The sequence below is a fragment of the Triticum urartu genome, chromosome 3 (assembly GCF_003073215.2).
Source record: "Triticum urartu cultivar G1812 chromosome 3, Tu2.1, whole genome shotgun sequence".
Lineage (NCBI taxonomy): Eukaryota > Viridiplantae > Streptophyta > Magnoliopsida > Poales > Poaceae > Triticum > Triticum urartu.
Window position 1 is genome coordinate 19844618 of NC_053024.1, and position 15581 is coordinate 19860198.

Genomic DNA, 15581 nt, shown 5'->3' on the forward strand with positions numbered 1-15581 from the left:
AGTATTAGATACCAACTTCTGGGCCATATCCTCATCAACCAATACCCAAGTGCATCTTGAAGTGGTACAGCTAATTAAAGAATGTCTCCATGAATCATTCACTCCATAGAAGCCACATACCGAAGAATCTGCCATATTTCACTGCGATCTGATATCTTCTGTTGGTAGAGAGTGTTTGGAAAGCCTCCAAAGGAACATTCTAACTTTGGCCGAAACCTGTGTTTTCCAAAGTTTCTTCCATGAGCTAGATTCTGTTGCCAAATTTGATGTACCCGGAGTCCCTTCCAGCCACGCTTCTCTCCTCTGTTTTATTGCCACCAGCAAGTTGTATGCAGACTTAACCGAGAATAGCCCGTGCTTGTCAAAATTCCAACTCCAAAAGTCCTGGATGGAACGCGTACACATCGGGGTCCCTAGAATGACTCGCGAGTCCGTTGTCATGAACACCTCCTCAACCCGAGTCTTATTCCATGTCGCGGTGGTGTGGTCTATAAGCTCGGAAACAAGGGTCGGAGGGTCGGTCACACGACAGCCATATGGTCTCAGATTCTCATCCCTGGGAAGCCATGAGTCATTCCATATATCTGTCGAGGCACCATTGCCTATCCTCTTGATCAAGCCTAACTTGAGTGTATCCCGTCCTTCGATAATCGCTCTGCAAATTTGGCTTGGGTGTCCTCCCAAGTTAGCTTGCAACATGGAGGAATCACGGTAATAGATGCTCTTCAGGAGACGTGCACTTGAAGTCTCTGGGTTGTGTAACAAGCGCCATGCCTGCCTAGCCAACATTGCCAGATTGAAGAGTTCGAAGTCCTTAAACCCGAGACCACCCATACACTTGGGTTGCATCATTGTTTTCCAGGGAACCCAATGCGGTTTTCGTTTCCCATCTTTGCTTCCCCACCAGAATTTCCTAATGAGCATATTCAAATGTTTGCACAATCCTCTTAGCAGTTTAAAGCAAGACATTGAGAAGACTGAGACTGCCCGGGCCACATATTTCACCAAGACCTCCTTTCCCGCCGTTGATAAAGTGCGCTCGAGCCAGCCCTGCACTTTGCTCCATAAACGGTCCTTGAGATATTTGAAGGCCCCTTTTTTGACCCACCAATATCCGACGGCATTCTAAGATACTTCTCATTAAGTGTTTCATTTGGAACATTTAGCACACCCTTTATTTCCATTCTAGTGTACCCTGGAACCCCCTTACTAAAGAAGATAGAAGATTTTGAGAAGTTAATCCTTTGCCCCGATGCTTGGCAACAGCTATTCAGTACTCGATTCACCTCTGTAGCTCCAGCATTGTTGGCCTTAAAAAAACAGCAGGCTGTCATCAGTGAATAATAATCGGAGGCCATTGTACATAAAAACAAGTCGGCCCATGTCCAGTCTAAACGAAAACGAGTCGGCCCATCATCTGCTCTCCCTGGGCCCCACTCGTCAGCCGATTCCACCAACGCGTCACAACCCAACAACTCTGCCCCCATCCCCCCTCTCCTCTGCCACCAGACGAGAGGAACGGCGAAGCTTCGCCGGCCGCCATGTCGCCGCCGTCGCTCTGCGCCGCCCCTCCCCGCGCCGGCCCGCCCCCGCCCCCTCTCCTTCGCCTCCGCCGCCGGGCGGTCTCCTCCGTCGCCGCGTCGCGCTCGGCGGCCCCGTCCGTCTCCGACGACCTGGTCCTCCGCATCGCCGAGCAGCTGGAGGACGCGGCGCCGTCCTCGCCGCTGCTCGACCCGCTGCGCTCCGCCTCCGCGCTCTCCCTCCTCACCACGCCCTGGCCCACCCGCCGCTCCAACGAGGCCTTCCGCTTCACCGACATCTCCTACCTCCGCTCCCTCCCCATCTCGACGCCCACCCGGACCCCCGGCCTCGCGCCGCCGACGCCCTCCTCGGACCTGGATTCCCACGTCCTCTTCTCCGACGGCCGCCTCGTCGCCGCCTCCGGCGCCCACGTCTCCGCCCTCGCGGACATGCCCCCCGGCCACGCCCGGGACCGGGCGGCCGCCGCCGTCGCCGCCTCCGCGCGGTTCTCCCACAGGGACATCTTCTACGACTTCAACGCCGTCGGCGCGAGCGACGTCGCCGTGGTGTATGTGCCCGAGTGGGCCAAGATGGCCGACGACCCCGTCCACATCATGTTCGCCTACAGCGGCAGCGACGGTGCTAGCCTGATGATGTCGAACCCGAGGGTTCTGGTGATTGCGGAGAAGGGGGCGGAGGTCGCCATCGTCGAGGAGCATTTCGGGGTTGGGGAAGAGGACGGTGGGTGCTATTGGGCCAACCCGGTGGTGGACATCATCGTGGAGGAGGGTGGTAGAGTGGTTCATTCCTATGTGCAGCGACAGTCACCTGCCGCGGCGCATACCAAGTGGACCACCGTCCAGCAGGTGCGATTGTCTTATGCAATTTGCGCTAATTTTATTTGATATTGGTTTTACATCAATATTGTGAAACTGATGGTGGTAAAAGGTTGTTTGAGCTATATAATTATTTGCACATTTAGCTAGGACAGTAACCAGCGCTGATGAGAAATCAGTTATGAAGAGATATGGTTGCAATTGATTAAATGATTGTAGGGGGCAGTGAGCACATTAATATCCGATCCTTTGAGCTATATATTGCAACTGTGGATGGTTTACACCTGTTGTCTATTGTTCTAGTGGTTATGAGTATCATCATCATGTGCTTGCTTTCAGTGTAGGAGTAGGATAGTAAGCAAGTCCATCAGTGAACTCACTCTTCAGCAATACAAGTTAGTCAGTGATTTAACAAGCAGTAAAACCAAATAAATCCCCCAGCAAATTTACATTTCAGAGTAATGGTTTCACATCTTAGTTCATCATTTTCACTATTAAATTGGACATAACTTGATGTATTCCTAGTTCCTACAGATTACTGAATGATTTGCTATTTTGATTCGATTAGGATTTAGGAATGAACATGGTCAGGCTTATTCGGTTCATTGTAGAGGCAGTAATTACATTAATATCTGTGAAGATGTCTGTCATAAGGTGTAGGACCACAAAATATGGATCAGTGGGGACGCCAGTTAAGTCAGTCTTATTAGCAGCACCAGCTGCAATTTGGGCAATATCTGATCCTTTGAACTAATTCGAGTTAGTCGGTGAACTCGATCTTTAGTAACATTAGGTACAGAAGGAGATATGATCATTTGAATGTAAAAAAGAGAGGAATATGTGAAGTTTCTACATTTGATGCCTTGGTATTGCTTTGTTATCTTGAATTAGCAACCAATAAACCAAATAGATCCCTGCAAATTTACATTTCAGAGTAATAGTTTCATGTCTTAGTTCATCATTTTCATTATGGAATAGGAACCTGCTCATTACTGATGCGTTGCTATTTTGATATGATATGGAATAAACATGGTCAGACTTATTCGGTTGATTGTAAGGGTAGTAATTACTTCAATATATAATAGTTTGATCTGAGATCTGAACTAATCATATTCACATCTGTGGGGATGGCTGGCATAAGGTTGAGTAGGATCACATAATATGGATCAGTGAGAACTCAAGTAAAGTCAGTCTTAATCAGTAACCAGTGGCAATTTAGGTTTTTCTGAATTGGCTATCCATGTAATCAAGCAATTATCATGGAAACCAAAATTTTGGAGTTATTCTTGTTTTCTTGTTATATCCTCTTAAAGGAGTACCATAAAGTGGTCACATTGTTTCTATTCATGCTGTTGCCAAGTTTACCTTTTCTGACTGTATAAAGAATAGTATGCATATTTATGTTTCAGTACTTACTAGAAATTCTGCATGTAAATAAGGGTTTATTGTCAAAATTATTCGAAATGGATATTGTCTATCTCGTTAGTTACATATATTTTTGTTTTTGCAGAATACATCTAGTAAATATGAGTTTGTTGAAGTCAGCACTGGAGCAAGACTGAACAGGCACAATCTTCACATCCAGCAATTGGGTCCTGAGACAGAAACGGAGTTATCAACGTTTCACTTAACATCTCAGAATAAGCAGATTCATGATCTGCATAGCAGACTAATACTTGATCACCCAAGAGGTTTTTCACGACAGCTCCACAAATTGATTGCTTGTGGTACAGGAAATGGTATTTTTGATGGAAATATTCAAGTCAACAGGTATTTCGCCAGACTCTTCTCATTTATTAACTTTTTGTATTCCGATAGAAATCCTTACAGTGATCATTGGAGCAACATTGGAGAAATGTATATTTCGGTAGTACTTCCTCTGTCCCAAATTAGAAGATGTTTTTGGTAGGCTAAATTTGTGGCGGAGTTAGTACCATCTTAGGGCGTGTTCGGGAGCCCTCCCGCTTCTAAGCTCCACAACTCCAGGTGTGGAGTACAGCCGAACGATTTAATTCCTGGTTATGGGCACGGGAAGCTGGCTAAAGACGCAGTGTAATATTTGAGGAGTTATGGAGTTGAGAAATCACAGCTCCTCCAAAACCGGGAAGTGGGAGTTGAGGAGATATTACCGGTCCCTGCCACCGCGAAGTGAGCCCCTCGTACCGTTTCGCTCGTTCTTTCTCCTCCACACCCCCGCACGGGCTATTACTTTTTGCTAAAACAGCTACAGCTGACTGGGCCTATGGGCCATCCCATCATTTCCACACTGTATGGACTATTAGCCTACTACAATGTCTATCTGAATGGGCTACAGAAGGGCAATATGCTGGGCTTCAGGCTCGCTCCCTGGTGCGAGCGAGAAGCTGTGTAGGCGAACGGATCGCTGGATCCCGGCTCTCTCGTGAGAAGCTGGCGATCAGAAGCTGGCGGTGGAGTTCAGGATTTTGTGGCCACGGAGGAGTACCGAACACGCCCTTACTAGTGCTATGTGAATTCTTTGATTACACACATGTTTCACTGTTGTTGAAAATAGGCCTTTGTAAGATTACTTACTGTAGTTTCATGTAACTTAGAATAGTGTATTCCCTCCAATCCATATTAGTTTTCACTCAAACGGATGTATATAGCACTAAAATACATCTAGATACATCCATTTGAGTGACAAGTAATATGGATCGGAGGGAGTGTTAGTTTTACATAAAAGATGCCGTACACTGATGCAAATACAAGCAAGCTGGCAGAAACATATTTTGGTTGTAGTCTTTGTAGTCTTGTAGCCGTAGCAGTACGTACAATGCAATGAATGTAAAATTTTACTAGTTTTGGAAATATACTTGTTATCCCTGCTATCTGCTATGTAAATTCTTTGATTTCCCACATGTTTAACCGTTGCTGTAAATAGGACCAATATTAATGTGGAATACTGCAGTAGTTTAGATTAAAATGGTGTATACTGATGAAAATATTACAAGTGTATACTGATGAAAATATTACAAGTCTTGTAGCTATTGCATTACAAGGCAGTTAAGGTAAAAAATGTAGTACCTACTACTACAGGAAATGCAGAGTGTTAATTTGTTTACCTATTGTAACATTGTCTGTATGATGCAGCATGAGAAAATATCGCATCTATGGCTATTGACAAAGCTTATAGCTACATGTGAGCTTTTCCCTGGCCTAATGTCTTAATTCTGTTGATTTGCAGGTATGCACAGCAAACCGATGCAGGGCAACAAACCAAGTGTCTTCTGCTCTCACCAAAGGCTGTGGTGAATGTGAAGCCAAACCTTCAGATCATCGCCGACGATGTCAAATGCACGCACGGAGCTGCCATCAGCGGGGACCTCGACCCCAACGAGCTCTTCTACTTCCAGGCGAGAGGCGTCGACGCCAAAACGGCGACCGATGCCCTGCTTTTCTCGTTTGGAGCGCAGGTGATAAACCGGATCCCATTTAAGGCCATCGAGAAGAAGGCTCTAGCACAGCTCAAGGAGTTGCTCGCCGTGTCAAGACAAAACAATTGATGAGGCCCTGAGGAGCTCTTTGAAGTGGTTCAGCGCTTTTTTTGGTCGAGGTAGAAAGAGCAGGGCGGGAATTCTTGGTAGCTTTGGCATTGAAGAAGGTGAGCGACTACAACTGCATATGTTGGTTGACTGCCGGAGGAAATACCACTCTAGTCTTTTCTCAGATTCTGCTTATTATTTGTAAATTACTTGTTTATCCCTATCAAGAGCAAGAGTACATCAAGCTTCTTCCAAATAGATGTTTCTTCTGTTAGTGGCAAATGTAGCTTGTTTCTCCCTATCATTGCTGTCGCCGACTCGCCGATGTTCCAGCCGGCCAGGCCCCCGAACAGCAAGTTTGCAGGTACTCCTCCGATCCTTTTTACTCCGCGTATGAGATTGTTGTCAAGTCAAACTTTGCAAAGTTTGACGAAATTTATATAAAAAAATATCGTCTACAATACCAAATATTTATACTATGAAACTACATTTCATAATGAACATGACAACATTCATTTGGCATTGTGAATGTTGATACTTTTGTCTATATGTTTGGTCAAAGTATATATACTTTGACTTCGGGCAAAACTTATATGCAGACTAAAAAGGACCGGAGGGTGTACAGTACAGTACAACGAATGGTAGGTTGCGCCACAGATCTGTCCGTTTGTAATAATCCGTAAAGGATTCCTTCTGTATGTGGTTTTGCCTCCTGCTTTCTTCTTTTGGTTTGCAACTGTCTGTTTGGGATAATAATACATCTACGGCAGATATGCAGTCTGGAAGGCTAAAACGAATATATAGTGTTTTTTAGTAGCATGTTGTTTTGCATACCCACCTCTATCACTATGAATGCTTGGTTTGCTACACGAAGCACGTCTTCGGTTCAAATTTTCAGTGTCAGCAGGTACTCCCTCCGACGAACTTGTATCGAGTGAGCGACAACTAATTTGGATTGGAGGGAGTAGCTTTTTACAGGGGATCGACAACATGTAGCTTGTTAAAAAAATCAGGTAGCCATGTCTGTAAAAATGTTATATGCTGAAAATTCATCCAGTGAAAAGTAGTGAACATGCATGCTCTACTGCCGATCCGACACTGTCACGCACGCATGAGAAAATAAAACGGTTTGTAAAGGAAAAAGGGAAAACTTGCGATGCAGATAAGCCATTGACAAACAACAAATCCCATATATGCGAACTAACCTGTGGTTGGATGGTTAGAGGGACTGTGGTATTCCCAACCCATCAGGATTCAAGTCCTGTTGCTCGCATTTATTTATGGATTATTTCAGGATTTCCAGCCATGTGCATTCAGTGTGAGGAGATGTTTCCATTTTCGACGATGCGCATTCAGTGGGAGGAGACGTTCCCGTCGACGACGAGGTGGCTATGGTGACTTCGTAAATTTCAAGATGATATACCGGCTCAGTCTTTCGAAGGTGCTCATAGGGGTAGGGTGTGCGTGTATGTTCATAAGGGTGAGTGTATGCACGTGTATATGAACGCTTGCGTCTGTACTCTGTTAAAAAAACAAAAAACAAATCCCATATATTGATAAAGAGAAAAGGGAAAGAATGCTGGAAGTCTCCGTTGGCAAAAAAAAATCAAAAGAAAAAAGATAAGCCCTCTCTCCTGATTGAATCACTGCACATTTTGATCGGACGGTTCGACGTGTTTGGTTTGCTCGCATGATTTTGCCTGCATTGTATATGTGTCGTAGTCTAGTCTGACTCGAATTTTTTTTGCAAAAACCCAACATCTACATATTGTTTGGTTGTCTGCATACTCTCTAGCCTGGCTGTGGCGAAATAAAAGGTAGGTTGTTTGGTTGCCTGTTTATTTAGACCAAAACACAAACCATGGTGTTTGGTTACATGCAACCGTATGTTGTCTGGTAACCTTCTCGTGAAGATGGTGAGATTATCAACACACTAGGCAGGCAGAATAAACCAAAGACACACGAATAGATAGCATATAAATATAGTTTCATACCGAACCAAGCAGTTTTCAACATAGTACGACACTTAAACCAAGCAGTTTTCAACCAAACAAGTACGATATAGTCCAAATCAAATCAGCATGTGCAACATAGAGCTCTCCTAGCGTTCATGATGAAGGCGCCATTGTGCTTCCCGCACTTGGTCACCAATTTAATGTTGTCATCATTGAAGACGATCACCTTCACGGTGCCGGGAGTCAGCAACTTGAAGATCATCATGTACCCGATCCTGATATTGTGAATGGCAGCGAAGGGGGCCCAACCCTAATCGAGGGTGACCCCGTCGTTCATCAGCCGGATAGTGACCCTCCATGCACAGCCGGTATTCGTCTTCAGCTTGAACTCCGTCAGCACGGCCGTGAAGTGCTTCATGAAGTCTAGGGGCATAGGCAGGCACTCGACCCAGCTTTGGGGCAAGGATCACCTTGCAGAAGTGAGTTGGCCCACCCTCCTCATGGTAGTGCCCGTAGTTCCGACGCTTGCTGTTGGGGGGGGGGGGATCCTCAAACATCACATCCTCTGCCGTGGGCGGCACCACGTCCTTGCCCTTGTTCTTCTTCTTGATCTACATTATGAACAACACAAAGTTCTGACTAGTAGAAAAATGGCTAGCCACAACTTTTGTTGGTGGCGCGCCATTTCCAATCAACACCAGCACTATATTTTTAAATAGTAGTCGTGTTGTACTTTCTTTTTCACATCATAAGTTTTTTCTATGGGCTACACTTTGTTATGGCATGGCCTGTTAGGCCCATGCCAACACTAGTGCATCTCCTATCTACCTCTCCGAGTGGAAAAACCTAAGTCATTCCTATCCACCACCCCATCTTTTTCACACCCCCTTCGGACCAGTGCCGTCGCCACCTCCAGACCTGATCGCTCGTCACCGTTGGACAGGTGCGGCCACCGCCATCTCCGGACCTTGCTGGTTAGATTCCCTCCCTTCGCGCAACTTCTTTCCCTCCCCTTGCACCTCCCTCAGCCGCAGACGCCATGGAATGCATGGATTAGTTTTCTTTGTGGTCAGTTTTAGTAGTGTCGAATACATGGATTGCTTAGTAGAGTCCGATTTAGTAATGTAGAATCCATGGATTGCTTTGTGTAGAATTTTTGTAGTGTAATTTGTATAAAATACATAATTAGTAGTAATTTAGTAGTGGGTAGAATCCATTTGATATAGTATTTTAGTGTTGAAAATTTGCTTGATATGATTGTAATAGTGAATTAAGTGCAGAATTTTTTTGGTGTCCAAATTTTTTTAGTTTAGAAACGATCGAATGATATATATTCTTTTAGTGTTGAGTCACCGATTGATATGCTTTTGTATTCAATTCGATCGAATATTTGTAGTCTATTTGGCCATTAACTATCTTCACAAATAGGAAAATGGCGCCACCACCATCACAATGTTGAATATGCAAGTCAAGGTGCGCCAACAACCTTGTAACTAGCATGCTATTCATCATCTATTTCTAGCCGAGTCTTGTTCTAGCTGTGGTAACAAATTATTTGGACCTTATAAAAGTTATTTATTTGGCTTTTACTGCTATTACATTAATGTGTGTGTGTGTGTGTGTGTGTGTGTGTGTGTGTGTGTGTGTGTGTTCTTACACAGATCGTGGTCCTCATCATTTTCTTCAATATGAGGTTGAAATTGAATGAACTAGTCAGAGACAATGTGACCTTCGATGTTCCTGGACCCCCTTACACTTTAGGGTCGAGAAAGTACGAAAGATGTTCTAGATGGGAGGAGATGGATGCGATCGTTTTATCGCCCACATGCGTCTCACTGGGGGTGAATTCATCAGCTTCTCCTTCAGATGACGAAGGCCCAGGCTGCCTGTGTCTATGTCAACATGGAAGAAAATGATGAGGACCCACTTGATGAAGCCCTCTAAGCCCAAACAATGAGGCTGAACGAGGACGAGACGGGCAACCTTTGGTACATACTTCCGCCACGTGATGACTATGTCGGGGTGTCATTCGTGACACGTTTGACCATGACCAATGTTACCCGCCATGTCATGGTATGTTACTTAGTGTAGAATCCGATGATATGCTTAATGTAGTAATACATGGAATTCTTAGTAGTGTAGAATCCATGCTTAGTAGAATCTGACTTAGTAGTGTAGAATTCATGAATTGCTTTGTGTATAATTTTAGTAGTGTAAATGTTTTTAGTGTAGAGAATCCATACTTAGTATAAATCTAGTAGTGTAAATTGTTTTAGTGTAGAAATCCATACTTAGTAGAAATTTAGTACTGTATAGAATCCATGCATTGCTTACTAGTGTAGAATCCGTACTTAGTAGAGTCCGATTTAGTAGTATAGAATCTAATGATATATGCGAATTGATATGTTTGCGACAGTATATATGTGCGAGGCTACTTAATTGATATGTTTTTTTCCTTCATTGCCTAAAAGGCTACTTGTGAGCCGTGGTATCGATCCTGATGAAGCAAGCTATGTTGGAGTATGCCTCACCGCAAGGGGCTCCGTCATCACCTGTGCGTACGCAGTGGACATGGACGGTCGCACTGTCTTAAGCTCGGTGGGATGAAACAACTTTCTCGTTGGCAAGAATCTCTCGGTTGGACATGCCGTCTTAATCACTATCAGAAACACCAGACGCCATGACTTTAGGATGATGATCGTCACCGGCATCATTTAAAAGTATGTTTGTGGATGGGCCATCAATGCTACTAAGTAAACTGCTTATATATTAGTTTGCCATGATGTATGCATGTTGACAATGACTACCTAGCTAGTGTTTGTGAGATTGTGTTTATTTAACTCGTATTGTTCTATATACGTCCATTGCTCGATGAGATGCAATGTTGACAATGACTACCTAGTAAACTTATTGCTGGTCTATTGTGTGTTGTTTTATATGTGCCCCTGCAATGTGAGATGCAAAATGTTATATGGTAGTGCGAAATTATTATTTTTGACTGCACAAAATGTTGGTTCTGTGCATAGAATGGTGGCGTTGGCAACATAGCACGCCATCAACATCTAAAATACTGCTGACTTGGGTTCCAATGTCATCACTATTTTTAGACAATGGCGTCATATTGGTGGTGCCGGACTCCCACGCCAGCAAGACCCTTTTTGCCACGCCATAACTAGGATTTTATGCACTAGTGTCTGCATTACAAACAACACAAAGTTCAAAGGTTGATCGACATTAAATCTTGCCGTCCAAAGCCCCTATATTTATCCACCCAAACACTCACTACTTACCTACCACCACACTACCCTCTCTGTCTCACTCTCCTCTTCCACGTCTCCATCGCCATGAACACCAAGTGTGCTCGAACTTCACTAGCATCGATGACATGCATAAGGACACATAAAGAAGGGGACGACAGAGGAGTTGAAGACGCTGAGCGTTGTGTCAGTGGACATCCTGCCATGGGTCATGAATCAGATTCAGGTGATGCTGGTCAGAGGGCAAGATGGGCCAAGTACGGGGGTATAGGTCTCCTCAAGACCAGCGTGCGACAATGTTCTGGATTAAGATGTTGGTGGCACCGGAGGTCATAGCTCTAGAGCCGTAGGAGGAAGAAGAAATGGTTGAGGTGGCGGTCAGGGCGCCGGAGCCAAGCCACTGTAGTATGCCAATCGATCTGGACGATTGCGAGGATGATGAGATGGTGCATGCAACGGTCAAGCCGAAGGACAACTACAAGGCCAAGCCCCCCCCCCCCCCCCCCCCCCCCCCCCCCCCCCCCCCCCCCCCCCCCCCCCCCCCCCCCGCTCCAAGCGCCTCCAGGGTCGCCGCGGCTAGGATTTACCGCTACTGTGTAAGACTAACCCCGAATCCCCTTTTCCCTTGTACTCAATCCTGATCAGAACCCTAAAATGCATCGCTACTTAGTACTCATGAAAAAGTTCTGATCAATCATATGACTATTTCTCCCGATACCCCATTCCCCTAGAACGCGGACCGAATCTAAATGCGGATCTTAAGCGAGGAGGTGAAAATAGGGCTTAGTGCTATTGCCGGTGGTGGAGGCCGGTGGTCGCCTTGCTGTTGCCCGATCCATTGATCGCCACTGCCAGTGTTAGAGTGGGAGGGTGGAGAGAGCGGTGAGGGAAGGTGAGGGTAATTATTACCGGCACATCGAAAAACAACGCGACGCCTCGAGCGTGGCTCCTCGCGTGCAGCTGCCGCCGCCCACGTGCATTTGGCATGCCTTGATGTAAAAAAACTGTCGATTTAGCCGTTCCCAATGAGTCTGGCTTCAAGATACTTTAAGTTCATGCTATGCAGGCTAAACAGTAAACACAAGAAAACAAACAACACATATTCTTTCCGTCCGGCACTGTTCGGGCCTCATGCGCGCAACGAAAAAACGTCCAGTGGCGCGAGTGAGTCCAGATCGCATCATACAGTCCCGTCGCCAAGGACGTCAAAGGAAACGACGAATCACCTCCGGCTTCACGTGTAGCTGGACTTGAATACGATTTTATTTCTCAAACAAATGACAGGATGCTAGAGATGCCATTTGACGGACTGTCAGCTGTCCTGTTGCCATCGACTCCATCTGGGTGCCAATTATCAGATCCAATCATGGATGGATTAAAAAGGTTGGGTGTATTCAGCTCTCATTCTTTACGGAAACTTGTCATGGATCGACGACCTAGCAGGCCGAGTAAGCTAGAGATGATGTCAGGCAGGTAAGACTTGATGTCAAGCTTAACATCTTATCATAATAAGGACAAAAACATTGGTCTTTGCTACCCCTTCAGTTTATCTTAACCAGAATTTATTGTTAGAAAAGGAACTTTAGGATTATGTAATAGGATCATTTGCCTAGCATTAGGTCACCTAAGATATGATTAACAGAGAGGTTCGTGAATCTTACAAGTGTGCTCGATACAGGCACAGTACCCCATGATCTCAGTGGCGAGGATGAGCAGCACCAGAGGCGCCGTGTTGACGTAGTCGTGGAGAGGCAACAGCTCATCCAGGAGCTTCGCCGGAGGCAGCAGGAAGCCGCCGGCACAGCCTTGCGGCGGCCGGCGATAGAAACGGCCTTCCCATTGCTTCAGCACACCCCTAGATCGATAGGGTTCGAGGGAATAAAGGAGCTGGATATAATTTACGTGAACTCCGCTCCATAAGTATCCAAGCCCCACCCTTTATATGTATGCTGGCAATAGGGGACCAAAACCATCTGTTGGTTAGAGGTGCCCCCGATCAGGGCGGTTCTGTTGGGGTCAACAACCACGTACGTTGGTTCGTGGCCCATACCCTTAGCGATACTTTTTACCCGGTCAGAGCCGAGATCAACCAACATTCTCCCCCTTATCGTTAGGCTCAACTTCATTCGCCCATTCTCCATAGGAATAATATATAAAAGTAAGGTGTTACAACAGCGAATGAAATGGTATTGAACCTCAATACTTATAATACATCAGCCTACTTCAAAATGGAAAACATATTTCTTAAAGGGAGTGGTTTATTTAGAAGGTCCTTGCTTCCAGGATCAAAAGGCTTTACAACAACCCATGCTAGCAACATAATCATACAATTGGGTGGTAAGCCTTCAATAAACGGATCCGTAAAACATTTAATTGTACTCATACGCTCAACTTCCATAGCTTGATCCTGGATTCTATCTTTCACAACACTAAACATATTGTTAATGGTTTTGGCAATACCATTTAACTTGTTGTTACTCGTATAGAAAACTGCGTGTTCATAGTGCAGTAGGTGGTTAAAAAAGTTGTCTACCACCATAATTTCGGGAATAAAATTTCTTGACATACAACCTGATCAGTAGCCTCTTAACATGCCACATAATTAAGTGCATTATTTCTAATGCCATCAGTGTCATTATGGAGCTTTTCCACGATAAAGCTCCATGTGCGAGAGTGAGGATGTAACATAGCGTGGAAACTTTAATATCCACACATCTCGTAGAATCAATGTCTGAATAACCCAGGATATCGAGGTTATCAAACTTCTTATTAGTGAGCATGTAAACTTTATTGCCTTGCATATGTGCAAGACTTTTGGCGGCTTTTCCAGTGGTCTATTTCTGAACTTGTATTTTTTTTGCCAACTATCCCGATAATAAATAGGGCACATTCGTACTTGAATACTTAATATTGCTTCTGACAACTGAAGCATAAGAAACCAACATTATCTGATCAGTTCATAATGGTTCCTTGGACACTAAGATGTCCACTTTTATCGCCCTTAACTTTAATAGCAGGTGAGGTAGAGTACTAGTACATAATCATTTTTTTTCTTTCATACTCTACTCATGTATGTCGTCATAATAATACTTATACTCCTTTTGGACCAATATCTTGATGAAACTCAATACAAGCAAGATATGAGGCATCACCAAAACTCATACTCATAAATAGAAGATAGAAATTTCTTGGCTCGCCAAAAATATTCCATCTTCACAAGGTAGTGAGCTTACTCCCCCTTGACTTATGGTATGAGTGTCCCAACGCTTATATTATCTCATAATTGTGTTTCTTTGAACAACATGTCTTATGTCAACTTTATCTTCATAACGAAACCTTACGGTTGAGTCATACATTTTTTTAACTAAACCAACACAAAAGCATGTTATAAATAATAACACAAGCGTCGCAACAATGCACTGAGAAAAACTCTACCGGGTTACATCATTACAGCTCATAATTTTCATCTTATATGGCAACAAGGCGCTAAGATGATCATTCACACACATTACCAATCACAGGGAAGTTGTAACCTTCAACACTAAGTGTTGCATTAGGAATTTCTTCTCAACTTGCCTAATGCATACGAACAAAGATCTAATGGAGTTATCCTTCAGATTCATGTTCATACGCTCCAAGATAAATCCATAATCTTGATGGCTATCATCTCAGCTCTAAACCACAACACCGTTGGGCAGAAGATGGAAAAGAACTTCATGAGTTGCGACACATGATTATAAAACGACGTTGGTCAGAAATATAACCATGAGCCACGTGACAAACTTTCCACTTGAGTGAAATGTGACACGTGATTATAAACGACGTTGGTCGGAAATATCACCACGAGTTACATCATAATCAACTTTAGATTAGCAAGCTTGTCACTTTAACATTCATGTGTGCTTCATAATTCTCATAAGGGAGCAAGTGAAGGAAATATGCCCTAGAGGCAATAATAATGTTATTATTTTATTTCCTTATATCATGATAAATGTTTATTATTCATGCTAGAATTGTATTATCCGGAAACATAATACTTGTGTGATTACATAGACAAACCAAACGTCACTATACATAGACAAACCAAACGTCACTAGTATGCCTCTACTTGACTAGCTCGTTAATCGAAGATGGTTATGTTTCCTAACCATAGACATGTGTTGTCATTTGATTAATGGGATCACATCATTAGGAGAATGATGTGATTGACATGACCCATTCCATTAGCTTAGCACCCGATCGTTTAGTATGTTGCTATTGCTTTCTTCATGACTTATACATGTTCTTATGACTATGAGATTATGCAACTCCCGTTTGCCGGAGGAACACTTTGTGTGCTACCAAACGTCACAACGTAACTGGGTGATTATAAAGGTGCTCTACAGGTGTCTCAAGGTACATGTTGGTTGGTATTTCGAGATTAGGATTTGTCACTCCGATTGTCGGAGAGGTATCTCTGGGCCCTCTCGGTAATGCACATCACATAAGCCTTGCAAGCATTACAATAAG

At 44.2% G+C, this 15581-nt stretch overlaps 1 protein-coding gene across 1 annotated transcript; it reads left to right on the forward strand.

The window, feature by feature from the left end:
- The first annotated feature begins 1252 nt into the window (after positions 1 to 1252).
- LOC125546522 (protein ABCI7, chloroplastic) lies at positions 1253 to 6134 on the forward strand. The gene is made up of 4 exons (XM_048710754.1): positions 1253 to 1290; positions 1406 to 2387; positions 3868 to 4127; positions 5563 to 6134. Exons 1-4 carry the CDS (start codon positions 1253 to 1255, stop codon positions 5879 to 5881), a joined length of 1599 nt encoding a protein of 532 aa, XP_048566711.1. The 3' UTR covers positions 5882 to 6134.
- The last annotated feature ends 9447 nt before the right edge of the window (positions 6135 to 15581 follow it).

Bases quoted from the DNA above. Each gene is read 5' to 3' on its own strand.
- LOC125546522 (XM_048710754.1), top strand. From the start codon at position 1,253: ATGCTTGGCAACAGCTATTCAGTACTCGATTCACCTCT. The intron at 1,291-1,405 runs GTAGCTCCAGCA...AACGAAAACGAG, and splicing joins TCAGTACTCGATTCACCTCT to TCGGCCCATCATCTGCTCTC. The intron at 4,128-5,562 runs GTATTTCGCCAG...GTTGATTTGCAG, and splicing joins GGAAATATTCAAGTCAACAG to GTATGCACAGCAAACCGATG.